The sequence below is a fragment of the Leuciscus leuciscus genome (genome assembly GCF_965113295.1).
Source record: "Leuciscus leuciscus genome assembly, chromosome: 9".
Classification (NCBI taxonomy): domain Eukaryota; kingdom Metazoa; phylum Chordata; class Actinopteri; order Cypriniformes; family Leuciscidae; genus Leuciscus; species Leuciscus leuciscus.
In genome coordinates, this window is record NC_138733.1 from 20,818,060 (window position 1) to 20,840,951 (window position 22,892).

The 22,892-nt window shown below is 38.4% G+C and overlaps 1 protein-coding gene across 3 annotated transcripts in view; it reads left to right on the forward strand.

Annotated features, from left to right (window-relative positions):
- Positions 1-22,317, forward strand: part of LOC309506616 (seizure protein 6 homolog) — a 67,079-nt gene extending 44,762 nt beyond the window's left edge. The window contains exons 7-15 of one of the 3 annotated variants that reach the window (XR_014208870.1): positions 11,533-11,729; positions 14,278-14,472; positions 16,256-16,447; positions 16,688-16,882; positions 17,059-17,115; positions 17,211-17,319; positions 18,789-18,888; positions 20,732-21,580; positions 21,755-22,317. Coding sequence is in view for 2 of the 3 variants with exons in the window: in XM_082180507.1 (XP_082036633.1) it covers positions 11,533-11,729; positions 14,278-14,472; positions 16,256-16,447; positions 16,688-16,882; positions 17,059-17,115; positions 17,211-17,319; positions 18,789-18,888; positions 21,755-21,784 (1,075 nt within the window). In the remaining variant the exon portion in view is untranslated. The remainder of the gene's footprint in view (positions 1-11,532; positions 11,730-14,277; positions 14,473-16,255; positions 16,448-16,687; positions 16,883-17,058; positions 17,116-17,210; positions 17,320-18,788; positions 18,889-20,731; positions 21,581-21,754) is intronic. The other 2 variants (XM_082180507.1, XM_082180508.1) reach the window with 2 other exon arrangements.
- The last annotated feature ends 575 nt before the right edge of the window (positions 22,318-22,892 follow it).

The window sequence follows — 22,892 nt, forward strand, 5'->3', positions numbered from 1 at the left end:
CAAGACCTTTCTGCACACTCCCGACGCACCTATCAGTCTCTAACTCTAGATGCCTACGGACTCAAACATGTTTCACCATGGGGCCGCCTTTCTGCTGGGTTTGTCCTTGATGTGGCTGAGATTGCACCACAGTTACAAATGCTGGTGTTTGCGTCATCTGCTCCCCACTGACCGGTTCGGCTTCATTCTGCTCTAACCGTCCAAATGAAACACCCGTCATAATATCGCTCTAGGCATTTTGTGAGATTTCTGTTCATCTGCGACGACCTAGAACTCGAAGACCTTGTTTGGTTTTTCTGAAGATCTCCCAGAGCATACATCTTTAAAGAACTGACACAACACAACAGCTTTTTTCAAAATATACTTTAAACTCTTTCAGAATTAACCCAAAAACTATTTGAATTTCTCTTCGTTGCATCAGTAATTACTGCGATCAGTGTGGCACGGCGTTTCCTTGGTGGCTTCTACTGTCAGCCAAGTTCTCAAAGACAAGATAGCTGTTGTGTAGCTTTATGTTGAATTTAATTGAGGGGTCATGGGAGAGGTTGAGTATATCTGTAAATTGCGGTTAACATCACATCAGGTTTACTCGGTTCACGCTCCCTGCTAAATTCCGGGCAGTCAAACTGCGCTGGCAGAGAGATCGAAAGATGGCAAGCGAGAGAGAGTTATTTTCTCTGCAGTTCCTTTTGGGGAAAAAGACTCAAACTGCATTGGAGCAAGCTAGATCAACAGGGACAGGGGCCCTCCTCGCACAGGGAAAAATACTCAGTTTGTTCTGTTTCAAAACCTAGTGAGCTACCTATAGAGGCGGCATTTTAAGGCATCATCGATGCGAAAGCTGTGCCAAAAGGTAACTTATTATTTTGCATCTTAAGACATCTCATTTGAACTAAATTCAAAGGTGGCATCACATGTACAGTTTGCATTTTGCAGAATGCATTTCAAGAACGCTTTACAACAAGCTAAAAAATTGACCTATGATGGCTGTACTTAATATCGTAAGTAAAAATATTGTCATTCAATTAAATGCCATTACTCCAGTCTCCAGTCACATGATCCTTCAGAAATCATTCATATATGCTAATTTGCTGCTTAAGAAACATTTCTTATCATTATCAATGTTGAAAAGGATTGTTGCTTAATATTTTTGTGGGAACTGCGTTACAATATTTCCCCACAATTCTTTGATGAATATTAATTCTTACCCCACAAAGAATTTAGTTATTTTTTTAGAAAGTTGCTAGCCTCCACCAGCGTTTTTGATCATTTTCATAAACATTTTGTGGCCCCCAGAATATTTTGTTGTATGAATATCTGAACATGCAATATATCAAAAGAAAGAACAAAGCCTCTGCTTTAAAAAAAAAAAAAGCTGTTTTATTCTAGCTTCATGCATTCTTTTTTTTATCAACACTTGAATGTGGATAAGTTTCACCAAAAAAAGCAACATTTTGAACAAAAAGCTGAGAAAATCACTTTTTTTTCATAGACTACAACATGCATAAGTAATGCTTTTATCACTTGTTTCTGCTCCTTTTTGTCTGTTTTGATTAGGAGATTCTCTACTCTTTCAGAAGTTAGCATAATAGGGCCTCCTACTGTATAACAGTGAAAACACAGAAAGCCAGAAAATGCGTTTAATGGCGGGGAAGGGGAAGGGGAAGTGGCGGTCGGATTGATTGACATATAGGCGTAATTTGCGGGTGGGACATGTCCCCACCACTTTTTGCCAGGGTCGATTGTGTCCCCACCACTTTTGAGACATCTCGCAGCACAGATGTACCAATACAAATAAATGTAACATCTCCAGTTAACTCTAGCAGAGCATTCATTTCGTTCGTTTGTTAAATAAGAGGCAATCTAGCACTCAATCTAGCACTCGTTTCGGAGAGATTCTCAATTCGTGAAATCACAAAACAAAATGCACACAAACGTGTCCCTGCTTGATATACAACCACTGATAAACTTAATCGGTTTTGCGATTTGCGCTTGGCAAAAGTTCTGTCACTGGCCCATTATAGTACATACGTAGAATAGTCGGATCTATGTATTTATTCATGTGAAAATTTTCCGCACTAACAACATATATTAGATATAATTAAATGACAAATTAAACACAATGTACTCAAGGAGGGCAGCACTCAGACGTTTTTACCATATTGTAGAATTAAAACACTTTATACCCAAATGTCAAAACATTTACTCGAATCAATGAACAGCACTTATAAAGCTCCAGTCTTACAGATCATTAACTAAAAAAAGTTGTTTTAGGGTTTAGTTACCCTTTAATAAGAAACTCAACAGAACAACAATTATTTTATTGGATGGTTTATGAATGTGAAATCAATTATGTGAGCAGGGAAACAAGTGTTGAGTGTGATTGTGCCGTCAGGTGAGGTGCGGAACATGAGGCCCTGCTGTGTCAGACCCAGATAGATTATTCATGCATTCAATAATTGGCTGCCTTAATTAAGATTCACTCATTTGCATATGGTTCCTTTCGCATTTGTCATGTTTCTCTCTCTCTCTCTCTCTCTCTCTCACTCTTTTATTGCAAGTGTCCCGACTGCAGTGCTACATTGTGGGACTGTGTAATAAATGACATTCTGGATGTTTTGTTGGAGATACAATCAACATAATTAATTTGTGGCAATGGCAATTTTTTGTTTTTCCTGCTGGTGAGGATGAGGCCACGTGCTTCAACATGTGGTCCAGATGTCTTCAGACAGTTATACTGGTGTGTAGATATTTGCCCCAATTATAAAATATGTTTTGGTTTGAAACAAGATAAGATGACTCTAAATACAGGTATAAATGGCGTCCAAAAGGATGATTCATTTACATGCAGAGAATTTCTTCAGTACTTCTAATATCAACATGGACCAACATGACATGGATCATGTGAAGCATTTGCGTCTGAAGTTCATCATACAAGACAACTTGATTTGAGAATCAGTTAATATATTGTATAGTTTTCTGAAATTAATTTGGCCTAACTGTAATTATAAAGTAAAGATCCGCACACCGAAGAGCTCCCATTCACAAAATGTATTTCAAGTGTGACGTTTCGGGCCTTTACGGCCCTTCCTCAGGCCTCAGTAAAGGCCCGAAACGTCACACTTGAAATACATTTTGTGAATGGGAGCTCTTCGGTGTGCGGATCTTTACTTTGTAAATGTGCATTCTATATGAGATCCAGCACCCGTACTTAACTGGGATGTGCGTGATTATACTGCTCCTATGCCTAACTGTAATTAACCATATGCTACCGTTCAAAAGTTTGGGGTCAGTACGATTTTTTTTAGAAGGATGCATTAAATCGATCAGGAGTGACAGTAAAGACTTATAAAATGTTACAAAAAAATATAAACATCACAACTGTTTTCAACATTGATAATAATAAGAAATTTAGAATAAATAGATTTTAAAATAGAGAACAGTACTGTATTTTTGATCAAATAATTGCAGCTTTGGTGTAATATATATATATATATATATATATATATGGCTTTTTTGTCAATTGTTTTGTCAGTTTCTGTGGATAAAATGTGTATAATTATATTTGAAAGCCATAATTTAGGCCTAAATGAGAGTGCTTTGAAATATATGAGGGGCTCATAATTAGGATGAACATATAATGTGAACAGCCAAGCTTCAGAAAATAAAACAACGTCCCTAATAATGGCCAAATGTAATTTAAATAAAAATGTTCATGCTTTTTTTCCCCCTTAATTTTGCACTTTATCTTGTGGTTTCATAATTCTCTCAACAAGCTTAATAGCAGGTGTAAACAGGACCATTGATTGAGCAGCAGAGAAACATTGTTGGATTGGTCTAGGTGTGTCTGGAGTCATTATGGTCCTTTGCGACGCCTATGCATCACCCATCCTTATAATTTTCAAATGACCAGATTTATCAAAGGACATATGGGATATTATCAGCCAGGCACATCAAGTGAGACATATAGCGAGGGAAAATGAGTAAGGAGGGAGTCAGCCACAGCTGTTCAGCCCAGAGAGACTGAGAGACTAATAACAAATCTACTTTTCCAGTTTCCCTATTTCACCCAGTTCTGTACTTATATTCTTGCTTGCAACTTCTAACAAGCGAGCATTGGCCCCACACATGTCCTTATTGCTACATAGGTGTCCTGCAGAGCCTTTTGGTTGAACTTGAATCATGGGTACTGTAATAGCAGGGCCCGGGCCACTGCTGGAGGCTCATTATGGGGCCATAAGAACATTTTAGCCCAATAATGAATATGCACCCACTCCTCTGTAATCATTCATCAATGTACCGCGCATTCCCAATTACCTGAGAACGTGGGGCGTAATGAAAGCTGATGAATTAATTTAGCAGGGAGGGTTTCTCATGCTGTATGTGCCGGGCCGTGAATCGGAGGAAGGGGGGAGAGAGGTGCACAGGTGACAGCTGGAACACCTGCACACAGTCTTTCAAAGACCTAGCCGCACAGCATGGAATGCTGAATATATCAGAGTCAGTCAAATTCCGGGATTCTCATGAGTGCTACAGCCCTCTACTGGAGTTGTAGTGCACAGCTGTGCAAGATCGACATGATTTAGCCAAGTAGGATGTTCATGCCTTCATGCCTATATGTACTTTGTATATATATAAAATAGGGCTGCCCCCAACTAAAGATTAATAGTCATTCATTTAAGAAATTAGTCGATTAATCGCACGTTTATATTAATTTAATTGGGCTGATCAAATATACACTGGGTGCATGGAGGAATATAGCCTATTCAACGCTCAAACGCATGCATAAAGCTTGCCACAAAGCACCGGCAAATATGATTATAAATGCGTCGGAATAAAATAACAAGGAGACTTTTTAATTGTTTATTAATAAACTAGTGTTTTCTGAGTTAGTGTCGGCTGCAAAGATGAAGTTGAGGATGCTGACTCTTCATCTCAACAGTATATTGCGCCTTTAAAGAGAATGCACCTTTCATACAGATTACATGATCTGAGAGTATTTGTTTTTTATTCAAATTGGTTCATTTAAAAGTAGACTTTTCAACTTGTCTGTGAGGCAAGTAGCCTATACGCTGAGTTTCGGTAAATTTTTGAGTTCACGGCGACGAAGACGGCAGAAAGTGCATCCTGTTTGTTATTCTTTATTTTACAAAAGCACAACGTTTTGTTATTATTGTGAGTTTACACAAATAAAAGTAGACCCTTTCGAATGATTTCGATGTAGTACTCTTATATGTATGACCATAAATGACAGAGTATTTTAAGTTGTTTCCACTGTTATTAGGAAAAAAATGCAAGTGATCGCGCCTCCATGTCATGCAGTAAGCGTGCTATACTCTAGCTTCCACACACAAACACTTGGATGTGTGCCTAATAGTAGCGCACATTTAATTATTTAGGTTAACGTTAGAGCGAGCAGCCATGTAAAGTTGCTACTACTTACATGTTTTAAAGGATAAGCCATATTTGAGGTTAATGAATTATAGGCGACAGATTTCCTGCCCGACATACTGTAATTACCAAAAGGACCCACTGTTAACAATCTGTCCCTTACGGACTGCGTGACTTTGTCATTTCCTGTGGAATTTTTGACGAATAAGCCTCTTCTCTATTGATGGTAGCCCTAATATGAAAGATACAATATTGTCAGTTACTTTGTCAGTTTTTGCTAGACCAATAAGAAAAGTTCCAAACACAGCTGCAAAACAGAGCAAAAATGTTTCGATCTTGAATGTATCATTGTATTTGAACCAAAATGTTGAGTTAATGATTCAGTGACTCACTGATATAGACAGTCACTTTTTTATTTTCTGAATAAATCAACATTTTTGAACAAATCAGTTGAATGAATGATTCAATGACTCGCTTATAAAGACCGCCACAAAGAGCTGCTGATCACCATGTAGCACTGTTGTTGTTCTCAAACATACTGATATGTAAATGTATCAATCGTATATAAATTGTGCTAATAGTTGCATTTAATTTTCCCAGTAATTATTAGAAAAAAATAATGTGAAAAAAATGCTGTAAATTATGGCCCATGGGTAAATTCTGGGAATACCTACCATTGGAGAAATTCAAGCTTAAAGTACTTCCTTTCTGTTTTTCTCCGTGTGAGCACGGCACCAGCAATGCCAAGGTCATGAGTTTGATTCCCAGGGAAAGCTAGAGCTGATCAAATGGATGTGTACCTTGGATGCAATGCAAGTCACTTTAGATTAAAAAAAATTAAATGTCTTTTTTCATGTGTTGCATCAGTGTTTGAATCACTTTTTTTTATGGGGTATAGTCCTAATTGACCGTGAGCTGTTGATTTTTTTTATTATTATTATTGTTTCTCTCTTTTTCCCCTGCATTTTTTGGCATTGGGTTTATAGTTGGCTTGTCTGCAGAGCTCTGTATGGTGGTTGTGTGCACCTCAGAGAGTCACAGCCTTTAGCAGGCTGGTAATAAATCAAGGCTGTCTCATCCCCCAGGCACCGAGCCAGAACCCAGACCAATATTTAACTTTCTAATTAAAGAAGAACTCTGCAAAAACAGAGGAACTAATTTCTCTCCTTTATTTGAGAAAGCATCATCCTCTAAGTCTCTCTGGAAATGTTGACAATCCAAATGAAGTTTTAGTCTCTTATATTTGACTGGCTTTCCAAAAGTCAACATTGTATGGCTAATCATGCAGAAGTAACTCAGACTTATCCACCTTCATCTCTGGAAAGTCCTGTGTTAATTTGCTACCTCAGTCCTGAGTCCATTTTAAACAAATCCCTGTGGACTAAAGTCCAACCCAGGATCGCTTGTGGCTCCATAGTGGGTTTTACTCCATGTACAATGACGCACACACTGTAATATATCCAGGTGTGTGTGCGTGTGTGTGTGTGTGTGTGTGTGTGTGTGTGTGTGTGTGTGTGTGTGTGTGTGTGTGTGTGTGTGTGCGTGCGTGTGTGTGTGCGTGCGTACCTGCGTGCGAGCATTCGTGTGTGTGTGTGTATACTGTATATATATGTATATATATGTGTGTGTGTATATGTATATATAGGCTAAAGAAACTAATAGTCGTATTCAACAAAGATGCATTAAATTTATCAAAAGTGTAGGTTTCCACAAACTCTCCCATTTCACCATATCCCAAAGGTGCTCCATTGAGATCTGGTGACTGTGGAGACCATTTGAGTATAGTGAACTCATTGTCATCCTCAAGAAACCAGTGTGAGATGATTTGAGCTTTGTGACATGACACGTTATCCTGCTGGAAGTAGACATCACAAGATGGTACACTGTGGTCATAAAGGGATAAACATGGTCAACAACAATACTCAGGTAGGCTGTGGCATTTAAACAATGCTCAATTGGTACTAAGAGGCCCAAAGTGTGCCAAGAAAAAATCCCTCACACCATTACACAACCACCACCAGCCTGAAGCATTGATACAATTCAAGATGGAATGTTGTTTATGCCAAATTCTGACCCTACCATCTGAATGTTGCAGCAGAAATCGAGACTCATCAGACCAGGCAACGTTTTTCCAATTTTCTGTCATCCAATTTTTCTGAGCCTGTGTGAATTGTAGCCTCAGTTTCCCGTTCTTAGCTGACAGGAGTGGCACTGGTGTGTCTTCTGCTGCTGTAGCTCATCTGCTTCAAGGTTTGACGTGTTATGTGTTCAGAGATGCTCTTCTGCAGACCTCGGTTGTAATGAGTGCTTATTTGAGATACTGTTGCCTTTCTATCAGCTCAAACCAGTCTGGCCATTCTCCTCTGACCTCTGGCATCAACTAGGAATTTTCTCCCACAGAACTGCCTCTCACTGAATCTTTTTCCGACCATTCTCTGTAAACCCTAGAGATGGTTGTGCGTGAAAGTCCCAGTAGATCAGTAGTTTCGGAAATACTCTGACCAGCCCGTATGGCACCACCACACCACGTTCAAAGCTTTCCTCCCCATTCTTGCTCAGTTTGAACTTCAGCAGATCATCTTGACCATCTACATGCCTACATTTTGCTGCCATTTGATTGGCTGATTAGATATTTGTTAATGTGCAGTTGTACCTATTTGGCCGGTGAGTGTATATATAGTATTATTTTGATTATTGTTTTTACATTTTTAAAAACCATTTGAATTAGCAACTCTGTTGCACACCTGTTTAACTTTTTTATTTAGCTCATCCTGCATTTTTACTTTAAATAACTGTAGGTTTCAAAGACATGCAGGGGCTTGCTGTGCCCTGGGAGCAAAGCTGTTATTGGTATGTCGAGCACAGGCCCATCGTGCCCAACCCTCTGCACAGGGGATTTGATTGGAAATGGTGTTTTTCCAGCAGGGCAATCATTCAGGTATATGATTCTTCACTAAACAGACATGGGGCAGAGGAGGAAAGACAGGCTTCTGGATGCCGCTGAAGAATTTGTTCACTCTGACGCATACAAACAGTTGTGGCCCGTAAATTACAGAAAGGCTCGGTTTTGCTTGACATATGATGGATCTTTATGTATTAGTTTATGTATAATACATGTATATGTATTAGTATCAAAGAAACACCAGACGCAAAATCCCTCTACAAAATACTTCCATTAATCTCTCTCTCTCAAAAAAAAAACAGAATTAAATGCATCTTCATGGCTTTCACCAGCAGAAATGTATTTCAACCATCTCTGAGATGCAGAGAATGTCTTTATTGACATTTCTTTCTTTTTTTTAAAGGCAGTATTTGTCACTTCCTTTTCATTGTGCTGAGCAGACGACGATGTGTCTGCGAGCCCCATATGAGAATTTAATGCATTCTGATGGCGGCTGTGTTGTCGGCCAAGTCAAGCTGAGCCTGTTTTTGTGATTAAACAAAATGAAATTACTGCCAGCAAATGGAAAGCATGATTGATTTTCTCGGCAGATACGGTGTGCGGCTACGCAAAGGCTTGTTTAACTTCATCACAACAAATCCAATAAGGGCTGACACAGTTTCACTCTCTACGGTCCTCAGAGCGGGTCAGGGACTCTTCTGGCTTAAATGTGTCTCTCAGTGGAAATAGATACAGAGATTTTCCCGCATACAGTATTAGAGGGCTGTTGACAGTTGAATAATATACATCTGTATATAACAGTAAGTGCATGAGTGTGTGTACGTGTGTAAGCCATAATTTAAACATCCTGTCTTCATTTTGCTCGAATGTTACCATTCTGCCTCGTGCAGCAGCAGAACGGAGATGATTAATTATTCCCCTCTTTTCAGTAATGACTTCCATTACTGCCCACTTGTGATTAATTAGTGACAAGATAGAGTGTGTATGCCACCTCCCTGCCCAACTGAATCACACCCCCTCCACCACTGACTGGCCAGACTGTCTAGTTCTGGTGGACGTCGCCCACAGTTACAGATCACTCACGTTCACAGAAATAGACATAAATACTGTATGCTGTAATATACCTCAATATGTTTTTTTTTAGTATAGGCCGATTATTTGTGCAGCAGTGAATCAGATGTCAAGGTAATGTTTTTCATTGACATTTTTTTTTTGTAGACTGGGATTTTTGTCACCTTTGTGTAAGGTTTTCAGGCATAACAAAGTATTCTGAAGGTCATGTATTCTCAGGCATTCAGCAACAGGCTTGGATTCCCCTCTGGTTTAAAAAAAATTTCATTTTCTAGTTTTATATTTGATATAATCCAAAACTGTTCATCAACTGTTCTACTGAATATAATATACACTACAATTCAAAAGTTTGGGTTCAGTAAGATTTTATTTTTAAAGAAATATACAAGGATGTGTTAAACTGTTTTCAACATTGATAATAATTAGTAGGTGTGTAACAGTATGCGTATTTGTATTTGGTAAATATGTGTACATATTTAATGTCATATAAATATTATGGGCCCTATCTTGCACCCAGCGCAATTGACACCGACACATGTATCATTCCTATTTTGCACCCGCGCACAGCGGAATTTTCCCTCCACAGGTAAATTAGCAAATGCCTTTGCGCTCCCGGGGGCGGTTCAGCGCAAAGAGGAGGCGTGTTCCGGCGCAAACGTATTTTGCAGGTTTAGAAAACAATTCCGCCACTGAGCAGGAAAAACCTAGTCTAAAGTCAGTGGCGCGTTGCGCATGTTATTCATATGCTATTTTAAGGGCACATGCTTGGCCATAATCAATGTAGCGTGTGCACAATGCGCATACACTTTGCTTATCTCATCTACACACAGACGCAGCAGTTCTCATTTTTAGAAAACCATACATTATTACAAGGGAAAATACTAACACATGAGGGAAATCATTGTTGTGTCCATGAAGATGTGAAAAAATAGGCATAAATCTAGCTTACACATTTATCCAAATTATTATACACCTGTTTAACTGAAGCTAATTTGGGTGTGTTTCTCCATCCCCAATGTCATTTCTCGGTGTTTTACGGCCCTGACGAGAACGTCGATCTCCTCGGCTGTGAACCACTCCTGGCGTGCACCTGGCAAATCCGCCGTTATAATAGCAATCCGCCATGGAACAAGCGCGCCTGCTCTTAAAGGGAATGTGAGATGTCGCTCTGATTGGTTAATATCACGTTACACCCAAACCACACCTATGAATAATGAAGCTACTTCAGACCAACCCATTTTATATTTGCGTCGGGCGCAAGACTCATTTATCCCGCCGGTATAATAGCAACAGCGCCCAAGACCCGCCCACAAAGTTACTTGCGTTTCGCGCTTGATACTTGTGTTTCAGATCATTAAAATAGGGCCCATATGTTTCTGTCCTGTGTTTACAGTTGTAAAAATTAACATAATTAATTTGATTTGCATTACTATATCTATTTTTTTGGAATGTAAACAAAAAAAAATTACCTTTCGTTTACTCTTTTTGTTTTTTGTTTTTTACTCATTTGTTTTTCTCTTCTTACCGTAATTTAATTTTAAAAAGTGATACTGCCAAGCACATGGGTGTTTATAAGTTAAACCCTGGCCTAGTAAATTCATGAATTGCTATTTAAAATGGTAATAAGAATTATGAATAAAAAATGTTCAAACAAAACCTATGTCTTTGAATTAGACTTTTTATTTCTAATTGTAAAATCTATAATAGTTCCACTACAAAATTCAAAGCATGTCCGTGATTGAGCTTCTCTTGAATTTGCCACAGGGAAGCTGCCAAATGTTCTCTCTCTGGCTCCTGAAAATCAGGAAACTGATTTTCCAGCTATTTCTAAACATGAGATAGGAGGAGTTGTTTCCCCCTCTGTTGGATCATTTGCTCTTTATAGTCTGAGTGAAATGAATGTGGTTTGTGATTGCATGACTATCGAAACTGTGGCCAAAAAAATGCTTAACAAAAGCAGTGGGTAAACATTAAACAGCAGAAAAGATTTCATATGCAGCAAGGACAAGAGAAAAGCGCTGAGGCTGGACAATAAGGACTAGTGGAAGAGAGGTGAGAAGGAGGTCAGGAATCTATCAGGGCCCCTGGTATTGCTTTGAGGTGAGACCTGAATATCTGAGATAGAGGATTAGTCTGTGACTGACCCGTTGTGTGTTATCTGTTCACAGTCTCCACATGGGAAAGAACGACCTGCTGACTTTTTACGACGGCGATGACCTGACTGCAAAGATATTGGGCCAGTACGGCGGTTCCCGTCCTCGCTTCAAACTCTACACCTCCATGGCTGATGTGACCATCCAGTTCCAGTCGGACCCTGCTACCAACATCTACGGCTACAACAACGGCTTTGTGGTGCACTTTTTTGGTAATGGCTTGTTTAACCCTTTCTATGGCATTTTCTCAGCTTCAAACATGTACGGTACATATTCAAAAGTTTGGTGTCAGTAAGATTTCAGCAAGGACACATTCAATTGATCATAAGTTACAGTATAAATATTTTTGTTGTATCAAAAGTTTTCTATTTCAAATAAAGGCTGTTCTTTTGAACATTCTATTCACCAAAGAATTCTGAAAAAAACTGCTGTCAATATTGATAAGCATCATGTGACACTGAAGACTGGAGTGATGGCTACTAAAAATTCAGCTTTGTCATCACAGGAATAAATTACATTTTAAAATATATTCAAATGAAATTGGTTATTATATATTGTAATAATATTTCACAATTTTACTGTTTTTACTGTATTTTTATCAAATAAATTCAGCCTTGGTAAGCAGAAGAGACTTTTTTCAGAAACATTAAAAACTCTTACAAACCCCAGACTTTTGAATGGTAGTGTATGTCAGTCTCATTAATCTCAAATGTAGTCGGATGAAGCTCGTTAGTTATCTGCTTATGAGATTTATTTGAGATGCCGCAGGGATTGCCAATCTCAGTTTGATGGAAAGGTGGTGTGGAGACGAAAGAGAGAGAGAGAGAGGTTATAGAGCAAGAGCCACAGCTGGTTTAGTCCTCACCTTTCCTGGGGATAAAGTGAAGGTCTTTCTATCAGCTTCTCTCGGTGGCCGACTACTGCGCGACATCAGATAACATATAATAAGTTCTATTCTGAGGCTGGAGGAATGCAGATGATTCTTCGAGTGGACTGAAATGGACTGTTTTTCCATTTCCTTCATGCAGCACATAGGGAAGATTCCTCCGGCAGCTCCTGCAGGAGCAGAGGATATGGCCTTGCAGAGGCGCTAACAATTACAGTGCGTGTTTGTACTCATTAGCCGCATTTGCCGGGTGCCATGCCCTCCACAGTTTTGCCACTCTAAGAATGGACATCAGCAAAACGCCTGCCAGCTGTCTTGTGCTGCTCTATTCATATTTTAATCACAGCCAAGCTGATTCCTAGCATTTCATTTATCAGTCATTAGGCACAACACCTGTGGTTTGTTCAGGGACATGGTGAGAAACAAAGAAATTGTTTGCAAGCATTATTGAACATTCTGTTTCTCCCTCTCTCCCTCTTGCTCTGCTAATCAAACTAATTGAGTCTCACTTCATAGGAAAGAAGTCACGAATGAGAACTCACTGATGTCTCAGTTGTTGCTTAGAGAAAGGTGTGAGATTAAATGAAAAGAAATGGAGACCTTTATTTAAAAGGATAGTTCACTCATAAATAAAAATCCTATCATTTTTTTCATCCTCATGTTGTTCCAAACCTGAATTGCTTTATTCTGTGAAACTCAAATGAAGATATTTCAAAACTGTTTTTGTCCATATAATGAAAGTAAATCGGTACCAAAAACAACATTGGTCTCCATTCATGTTCATTGTATAAATAAATAAAAAAAGTTCTTCTTTTATGTTCCATGAAAGAAAAAAGTTTGGAATGACATAATGGTGACTGAATGATGACAGAGTATTCATTTTTGGGAGAGCGATCCCTTAAAGATTAAATTAGATCTCACAGATGTCGCAGTCAGATTAGAATGGAGAGTAGATTAAATGGATTTATATTAAATGCAGTCAGATTAAATAGAGAGTCTTTCCTTTGGGCAGAGACGTTAAACCGAGGTCCTGACTGTCTGTGGTTATTAAAAATCCCAGGATGTCCTTTGGAAAAAGAGTAACCCCGACATCCTGGGCCAAATTTGCCCATTAGCCTCTGTCCAACATCATGGCCTCCTAATCATCCCCATATATCTATATATACTGATTGGCTTCATCACTCTCTCCTCTCCACCAATAAGCTGGTGTGTGATGGGCGTTCTGGTGCAATATGGCTGCCGTCGCATCATCCAGGTCCGGTTGATGAATTCCCCCTTTCCATATGTAAAACTCTTTGAGTCCAGAGAAAAGCTTTATATAAATGTAACAAATTATTCATTAAGAAATTTCCTCAGTTGCATTTGGTTTGGGAGAATTTGATGAGAAATATTTGAGATTACATGATAATCTCTGACTTTTCATTGCAAACATTGGCATGTTAGCAAATCTGAGAGCATTTATGAGACCACTTCAGAATTTTTTTATCTTCCAAACATGAAATCCTCCAAAATGAAAATTCTGTCATCATTCATTTATTCACCCTCTTGTCATTCTAAACCTGTATGACTTTCTTTCTTCTGTGGAATTCAAGAATTTGTGTTTGTTCAATATTCTGAACAATGAAAGCATTTTGGTGACCATTGCCTTCCATAGTATGGACAAAAAACCACTAAAACATTTCTTCAAAAGTCAGAAATTGTCAAATGATCTCAAATATTTCTCATAAGATTCTCCCAAAACAAGTAATCTGTGTTATGCAAACATTCACTTTATAGCTCTCTATCGTCACAGTATCTAAGCAATTATCTCATATGATTGTAGGAGAAATATCTGACTAAAAGTTGATGCATCAAATTTTTTTTTTTTTTTTCAGAGGTTCCCCGTAATGACACCTGTCCAGAGCTTCCAGAGATCTCTAATGGCTGGAAGAGCACATCTCACCCTGACCTGGTGCATGGCACGGTGGTGACCTATCAGTGTTACCCGGGTTTCGAGGTGGTGGGCACCGAAATGCTCATGTGTCAATGGGACCTGACCTGGAGTGGAGACTTGCCCAGCTGTGAGAGAGGTGAAAACACATTCACACACATTCATGATGATAACCACTCTCTCTAAAATCCATTTTCACCCCATTTCCAAACCAGCACGCACTGCCTATTGATCAAGAGCAATGCTGTGCTCTAAAACTAGATGAGCTTTTGAATTCCATTTGAGGGGGGAATTTCACAAGTGCCTGTTCGCCTCTGCAACTCGGTCCCATTCAAGGACTGGTGAGGAGTGAAGGAGGGCTTTGTGGGTAATCACTCACTTTTCTTTCAAGGGCGACTTTACGGATGAAGCAGGCGCCATTTCACTTCGCAGTATTGGTGCATCTTCCTCTATGTGCTCACGCCTTACGATACCTTTGTGAAGATGATTTCTGTGATTTGAATTGTTATTTCATTCTACACCCCCTTGTGAGACCAGACCGCATCGAGTGTTTCAACAAATTTCAGAGCAGGGTAGCTCTGTTGTAACCATGGTCGCTCCAGTGATTGAAATTAAATCTTGTCGCATGGCTATTGTGTAGCTTGGACTGTGTGTGTGAGTGTGTAATACTGCAGGCTGCCGGGACGTCCGCAGACATTCGTCACTTGAAGTATCCGCAGACAAGACACACGTATGACCCTGGGGCCGCTGTCCCTCACAAAAACAGCAGGCCAAAAGCAGCGGGGACCGTTATCCGGTTCAAAGCTTCTCACCCGCCACGCAAACATCATTAATTTTACTCGCCTCTCCCGTCCCCTCTTCCTGCCCCTCTTCTGCAGGGGAGAGAATTGGGTTTGCAGCTGGGCAGGCTGGAGCGAAGTCATCTTTTTATTATAGAGCACTGTGTGTCCGTACACTGCCCTGAGATCAAAGTCACATGCTCTTCTTGCCTCACACTGTCTGGGTGAGATGAGCGGTGGCCCCTGGCACTCTGATTGGATGTGGAACCACATGTATGACTGAGACGTGAAGAACAAAGAAATCAGAAAACATACTGATACTATGTACTTTGAGTGCACCATATATAACTTTGGATAAAAGTGTCTGCTAAATGCATAAATGTAATGTTAAAAAAAAAGCAGCAAAAGATGTGGAAACTGCAAGAATAACTAAATAAAATTAATAATTTCTTATAATTCAAAAGCATTGTTTGCCCAACTAATTTTTTAATATAAGTCATTGGTGCCACCCTCAGGTGAAAGTGAGAACTACAATACAAATCAACTAATTTGTTGACTAACTTTGAATGGCTAACTAACATACTGAAAGGGACCCTCTGTTACATATTGTGTAAACTTTAACATTGCATGTTTATAGTGCCATGTTAATGTATTTACATGTTTTATTATGAAGCTTACATTGCAAAGCCATTAAAATAGTAATTGTTCATGTAGACTACTGTTCAAAAGTTTAGGGTCAGTACAATTTTTAAGTCATTATTTTTATTCAGCAAAGATGCATTAAATCAATCAAAAGTGACAGTAACGAATTTTCAGAAAAGAAGAAAACAAATCTAATAAATGCTGTTCCTCTGAACTTTGTAAGAATTCTGAAAATTCAGCTTTGCCATCACAGAAATAAATTACATTTTGAAATATATTAAAATACAAAACAGTTATTTTAAATTGTAAAAATATTTCACAATATAATTGTTTTTACTGTATTTTTTACTGTAATTAAATGCAGCCTTGGTGAGCATAAGATACTTAGGGCTTTACTACATCAAATGCACGTAGTTCAACTGAAATTAATTTAATATTGTTTTAATATCAATATATTATTGTATTCAATATTTAATATTTGTAATATCTTTTCTTTACCAGTCCTGTCATGCCCAGACCCAGGCACAGTGGAGCACAGTCGCAGGGTGATGTCAGGCCCGCGTCTCATCGTGGGCTCGACTGTCCAGTACATCTGTAACAAAGGCTACTCACTGTCAGGAAACAGCCTCCTCTCCTGCTACCATCGTGACTCCACCGGCCCCAAATGGAGCGAGAAACTGCCCAAATGCGTTCGTGAGTACTTGATTTCATTTGCAAATAATCCCATATGTACACCTAAAGATGCACACACATTGTGGTTGTTAACTGTATAATAATTACAATTTAATCAACTTGCAGTGAAGTCTTTACAGTTTACAGTATAAACTCCAAAACCATTGAAGAAGAGCCTTTCTTTTTTTTACAGAAGTAGTAGTATAGAACTAACTTATCTACATTTGTACATGTGTGTGTACGTGTATTTGTGTTATATAGCTGAATCGTATGAGCCGTGTAGGAACCCCGGCACTCCCGCCTATACCATTCAGAGCTCCGAGAAGCGTGCGTATCAGGCTGGAGAAACTCTGCGCTTCTCCTGCATGAGTGGGTTTGAGCTCCAGGGTGAGCCTGTTCTCCGATGTGTCCCCGGGCACCCTTCCAAATGGAGTCATCCACCCCCGCTGTGCAAAGGTAGTCCGTGTGTTTTGCAATGTTCATGGTGTGTGATCTGCATACTATAACATTCAAGGTCTCTATCCTGTCTGCAGTGGATGTTTATTTATTGATATGTTGTTTCTCTTCAGGGAAGGGAGTGTTTGTTTTGAATAATTGGTATGACATGCAACATTTTCTCGTTTTGTTAAAAGCTCTCACTTTTCTCCCAGCGGTAACACAGGAGTACATCGATGAACGTAGGCTGGATGGTAAGAACTTTTGCATCTTAGAAATGCACATGTATTTGTAATCACAGGTATCCATCTCGACTTATTTGATGTATTTGCTATACTTTGTCTACTAGTGGCCAGTGCAGATTTCAGTATGGAAGGAGCCAGTGTGGCTGTTTCCATTTTCATACCAGTGGCTGTAATCATAATTATCATCTTGTCGATATATTTCTACTTTTCAAGGTAAGTGGTCCCAAAAACTTTTGTACACTTATTCTACACTTAAAGGGATAGTTCACTTTGAAATTAATTTTTGGTATGTTTTAGCTTACCTCAAGGGCATCCAAGATGTAGGTGTCTTTTTTTCCGCAGTAGTTTCAATGTTGATATTTTTAGGTCAAACCGTTCTTGTCTGTCAGTCATATAATGCAGGTCGATGGTCACTGTCTCAAAGAGCATGCACAGAGTCCAAATTAAAACAATTCCCCGTCGTCCAAATTAAACAATTCCCCATCGTAAGTACACATTGATGGCCTAAGACACGAAACGTGCGGTTTGTGTGAGAAAACGAACAGTATTTATATCGTTTTTACCTCTTATACACAGCCATGTCCAAGTGATCTGATCTGACGTGTACGCAGACTGGTGCATAGATATATACACTAGATGTCGCCTTAAAGACATTCGTTCCAATGAACTGCCGTAGACAAGGCGACATAATAAATGCTTTTTTTTTTTAATTTATAGTTATTTTAAATACTTATTTTATCTCAACATTTTTACTGTATATTTGACCAAATAAATGCAGCCTTGGTGAGCATAAGAAACTTCTTTCAAAAACATTAAAAAAAACTCAAGCTGCATGATTGTGGATAAATTGAGAATCACATTTTTTTTGTTTCAAACTGAGATCACGATTCTCCCACAATTCTGAACAAACAACTTAACAAAACCTAATTTACAGGTTCTGACAAAATGTTAATTGCTGCAGTCTATTTAAAATGTTAAATTAATATGAATTATTCAACAACAAAAAATTAAATCACGAATGATTAAATGACTCACGCACAAATACTTCACTTGTTTCTTTACTGGATGAATCAACATTTTTGAACGAATCTCTTGAATGAATAATTCAATGACAAACACATTTTTTCAAGTCACTTGTTGCCACCTACTGGTGTAACAATGTAATTGATACAATCTTTACTTAAATCATTACTTTCAAAAGGTGATTTACTCTATTTTGAGCGCTACTGTAGATATCAGTGTTTCTATCCAAATTATAAACTTTTATCTCAGTACTTCTGTGACCCTTTTAATTATTGTAATAGAAATAATAATACTGTGTGGTTGAAAAGACTGTTTGTGAAGCTGTTCCATACATGACAACTGCTTTCTCTGGCTCAGCGACAGTGCCAATGCAGATCTGAATGTTTCACTACGATCGTAATTCTCAAATTTTTAATAGATACAGGCGAATCATTGTCATTTAGGAATAAGATCGTGTACTGTTGGTGTTTGAATCGAGATCATGATCTTTTAACGATTAATCATGCAGCTCCACCACATGGTTTGACATTTTGTTATGTAATAATGCAATGAAATTTGTACAATGTTTGTGACAATGATAGTTTAGTTGAAATCTCTCTTCTCTGGTTCAAGCCAGTGCAAGGCATATGAATTGTTGATGTTTTTTTTGTTTGTTTCAGGGTGCAAGGGAAGTCTCTACGCCTGTCTATGTCCACATCACCACAATATGATCACATCAGAGGAGAGTCAGCTTTTGAAAACCCCATTTACGAAACTGCAGTAAGTAAAGCATGTGCTCTCCAAAAGGCTACATTCATCGGCAACCTCCTCATCACTTGTAACAGAAGCGTATTACCCATCGCATCCATTCGTAGTGATATTTCAATGTAGACTGTGAGGTACTCATCTGTTCAGTCTTACAGGTGCACATCTGCACTTTGCACACCATCTGCGTTGCCATATTGTGGGTTCATTTCTGTAATCTAATTAGCTGTAAAGTGGCATTCTGGAGTTGAAATGAAGTGGCGCACAAAGCCACGCCCTCATCATCTCATCATTAACGATCACACAGATTTACAAAATTATCAGTGGGGCAGAACACCAAAGAGGATGTGACACATTTAACCTCATTATTGCAGTATATTGGCATATCACAGCCACCTCTGCTTCACCTGCTCTCATTGTTCAACATTCACATTCGGCTCAAAGAGATAGTTCACCTACAAATTAAAATTCTGTCATCATTTACTCCCTTTCATGTCGCTCCAAAACCTTCTTTCTTCTGTGGAGCACAAAAGGGAGAAATTTTGCACAATGCCGCAAGTGGATGGGGACTGATTGTTGTGCTCCAAAAGTGATCGTAAAAGTATCAAATGGTCAAATGGCATCATAAAACTAGTCCACATGACTCTGTAATTAATAGCTTTAAGTGACAAACAAACCAAAATTAATTGTGTTAGTCAGTGAAAAGGCTTATTTGTGTTCATGTATACTACCGTTCAAAAGTTTGGGGTTAGTACGATTTTTTTTTAAAGAAATTAATACTTTTATTCAGCAAGAATACGTTAAATTAACCAAATGTGACAGTAAAGTGCCATTTGTTACAAAATATTTTTTATTTCTAATCAATTACGTTTAGTTAGTTTAGTAAAGACTCTCTATTCATCAAAGAATCCTGAAAAAAAACCTGAATCTATCACAGTTTCCACAAAAATATAAAGCAGCACAACTGTTTTTCAACATTGATAATAATATGAAATATTTCTTGAGCAGAAAATCAGCATATTAGAATGATTTCTGAAAAATCATGTGACAATGAAGACTGGAATAATTCAGCTTTGCCATCACAGGAATATTTTTTTTAAACTGTTAAAAAAAATTAAATAGTTATTTAAAATTATAATCATATTTTACAATATTACTGTTTTACTGTACTTTTGACCAAATAAATGCAGCCTTGGTGAACAAGAGACTTCTTTTAAAACTATTTAAAAATCTTACCAATCCCAAGATTTTTAAACGATAGTATATGTATGTTTATTTATGCTCAGTTCTGAAGTATATCTTTGGCTATTGAAATTACTCTAGTGTGTGTGATCTTTATAAAAAGTACTTAAAAAAAAATTATATTCAGTCATCAAATTACTGGAAAAATCAGGTAATTTCAGGAAGGGTGCCTTTTCATGCAGCTTTGATTTATAGCTCTGTCACAGTGTGTGCATTTGTGAGCATTAGAGACATTTTAAAATAATTGTAAAATATGATCAACCCCAAACTTTTGAACCGTATATACAAACATGATACTTGTATGTTGTTTTTGCGTGATGCACCAGTTTTAGTTATGTGAAAATCAACAACCAGTGAGATTTGGCAGTTTGAATATGCTGAAGTCCATATAAATATGGAAAAAAAGCTTCTGGGAAAGGGAAAAAAAGAAAGTCACACAGGTTTAGAATGACATGAAAGTGAGTAAATGATGACAGAATCATTATTTTTGGGGGGTGAACTATCACTTTCATGCAGAGAAAAATAATTCAGACTCTTTTTGACCTACAGTACATAAACTTGCTCAATCATTTACATTTGCACTTTCTCTTCTCTCTCTGTATCTGCATCCCTGAAGAACAATGAGGTGAGAATTTGACTGTCAATACTTTTACACTGATATATGGACCTTTTCCCCAGCCTGCTGCGTGTAGCATGTGTTACAGACTGCAGGTTATTCACACCTCTTATATGCTGTGCAAGTGTCCCTGCAGATCTCTCTTTGTATGCTGTAGCACTCATAACACAGTCCCAGCAGCACTGCCTGCATATACTAAACCGCTCAATAACAGTTTCTGGCCCCCAGGGCCACGTCTGCGTTTGACTGTATGTAAGTGTTGTTGCTGGACGGAGTGTGTGTGTGTGTATGTGTGCTGGTTCCTCTTGCACTGATGCCTTGAAGTCGTGTTCTCGGATTATGCGTGTCAGGAATTAAAGATGATGCAAACAGGGGATCACAAGCACCTCTCTTGGGTATGAAGAGACATGGGTTTGGTTTTACAAAAGATTGTTTACAAAAAGTAGAGCCAATTATTATTGTGTTTTGGATATTTAATTTCAGCATTTTAAAGGTTTTTATTTCATATGCGTAACTGACTTTGCATGCTCTCCCCCCACCCCCCCATAAACATCTAAAGGCTTTTTAATACTCATTTGATAATCTACTATTTTGTGTACATTGGTGAGACAACAGCTTCCTAAATCACACATTGCCCAATAGTTTTCCCTCCAACTTCCATCATGCTTCCATTACTGATTATTATTTTTAAGTCCTTTTCATGCTTAAGTTGCATGGTATTTTTGATTTGTACAGAGACCTATGATTCAAAGCAGCCACCAGAGGTACTCTCTAGGATTCTGTTGTAAAGAAAAAGCCTGTAAGGAGAGTTGATCAAGGGAATAGCATCACATGGACGAGGCTGAGAAGGTTTGAATCACTGGTGTAGGGCGTCTCCATCTTTAGCATCTCTTTCATGTTGTGTTTGCAGCCAGCATTTGGTTTACATATTCCCACCCCTCACAAAATGAAATGAGATATATATACATATATATACATGAATGTTTATATTATATTTGATGTGTTTGTTTGTTTGGTCCACAGGACACGAGAGAATACGAAGTCTCCATTTAAATAAAACAAAGCTTGTTTTAGCATGGAGGACCGCGAGCCTTTCTCTGCCTTGTGGAAGATCTTCTCAGTTCCTCTCACATCTTGTGTAGCCAACTCTGCTCTTCTTCTCACCTGGACCTACCTTCTCATCTTTTCTCATCTGCTGTAAATATCACCTTGCTTCTGAGGACATCCACAAGCGAAGAGTGTGGACAACATGATATTATTTTTGTAGAGCTTCAATAGCATTGTCCTGGCAGAATTGCTTGTACAGTTTTTACCCGTAATTGAGCCAAATGAATTGATGAATTCAAAAGAATGACTGAAAATAGGGGAAACCATGTTATTTAGGTGACTGATGTCTCTCTAAACATATTTATTTATTTAAGTTTTTTAATTGTCGCACTTTTGCACTCACAACACCCCCCCATCCCCCACCCTCCCAAAAAAATTTTTTATGTAATAAAATATTGGGCCCTATTTTAACGATCTGAAACGCAAGTATCAAGCGCGAAACGCAAGTAACTTTGTGGGTGGGTCTTGGGCGCTGTTGCTATTATAACGGAGGATTTGCCAGGTGCACGCCAGGAGCGGTTCACAGCCGAGGAGAGAAATGACATTGGGGATGGGAGAAACCATGGGAGAAACACACCCAAATTAGCTTCGGTTAAACAGGCATATAATAATTTGGGTAAATGTGTAAGCTAGATTTATGCCTATTTTTTCACATCTTCATGGACACAACAATGATTTCCCTCGTGTGTTAATATTTTCCCTTGTAATAATGTATGATTTGCAAAAATGAAACCTGAAAGCAAAATAGGAATGATACATGCATCGGTGTACAAAGTCAATTGCGCTGGGTGCAAGATAGGGCCCATTATGTATAATGTAAAATCACATTGTGAGATTAAAGAAAAACACAAGTATGAGAAATAGTTGCAGTTATGAAATATAGACAAAAATGATAGAAATTAACATTGAAATACAAAGTAATTGCACTATATAGCCGCAATTATGAAAAAAGACACAATTACCTTTTCATTTTCAGGCAGATATGAGCTTCCATAGCAATGACATACATACCGTTCAATCTTCTGCTCACCGAGGCTGAATTTATTTTATGAAA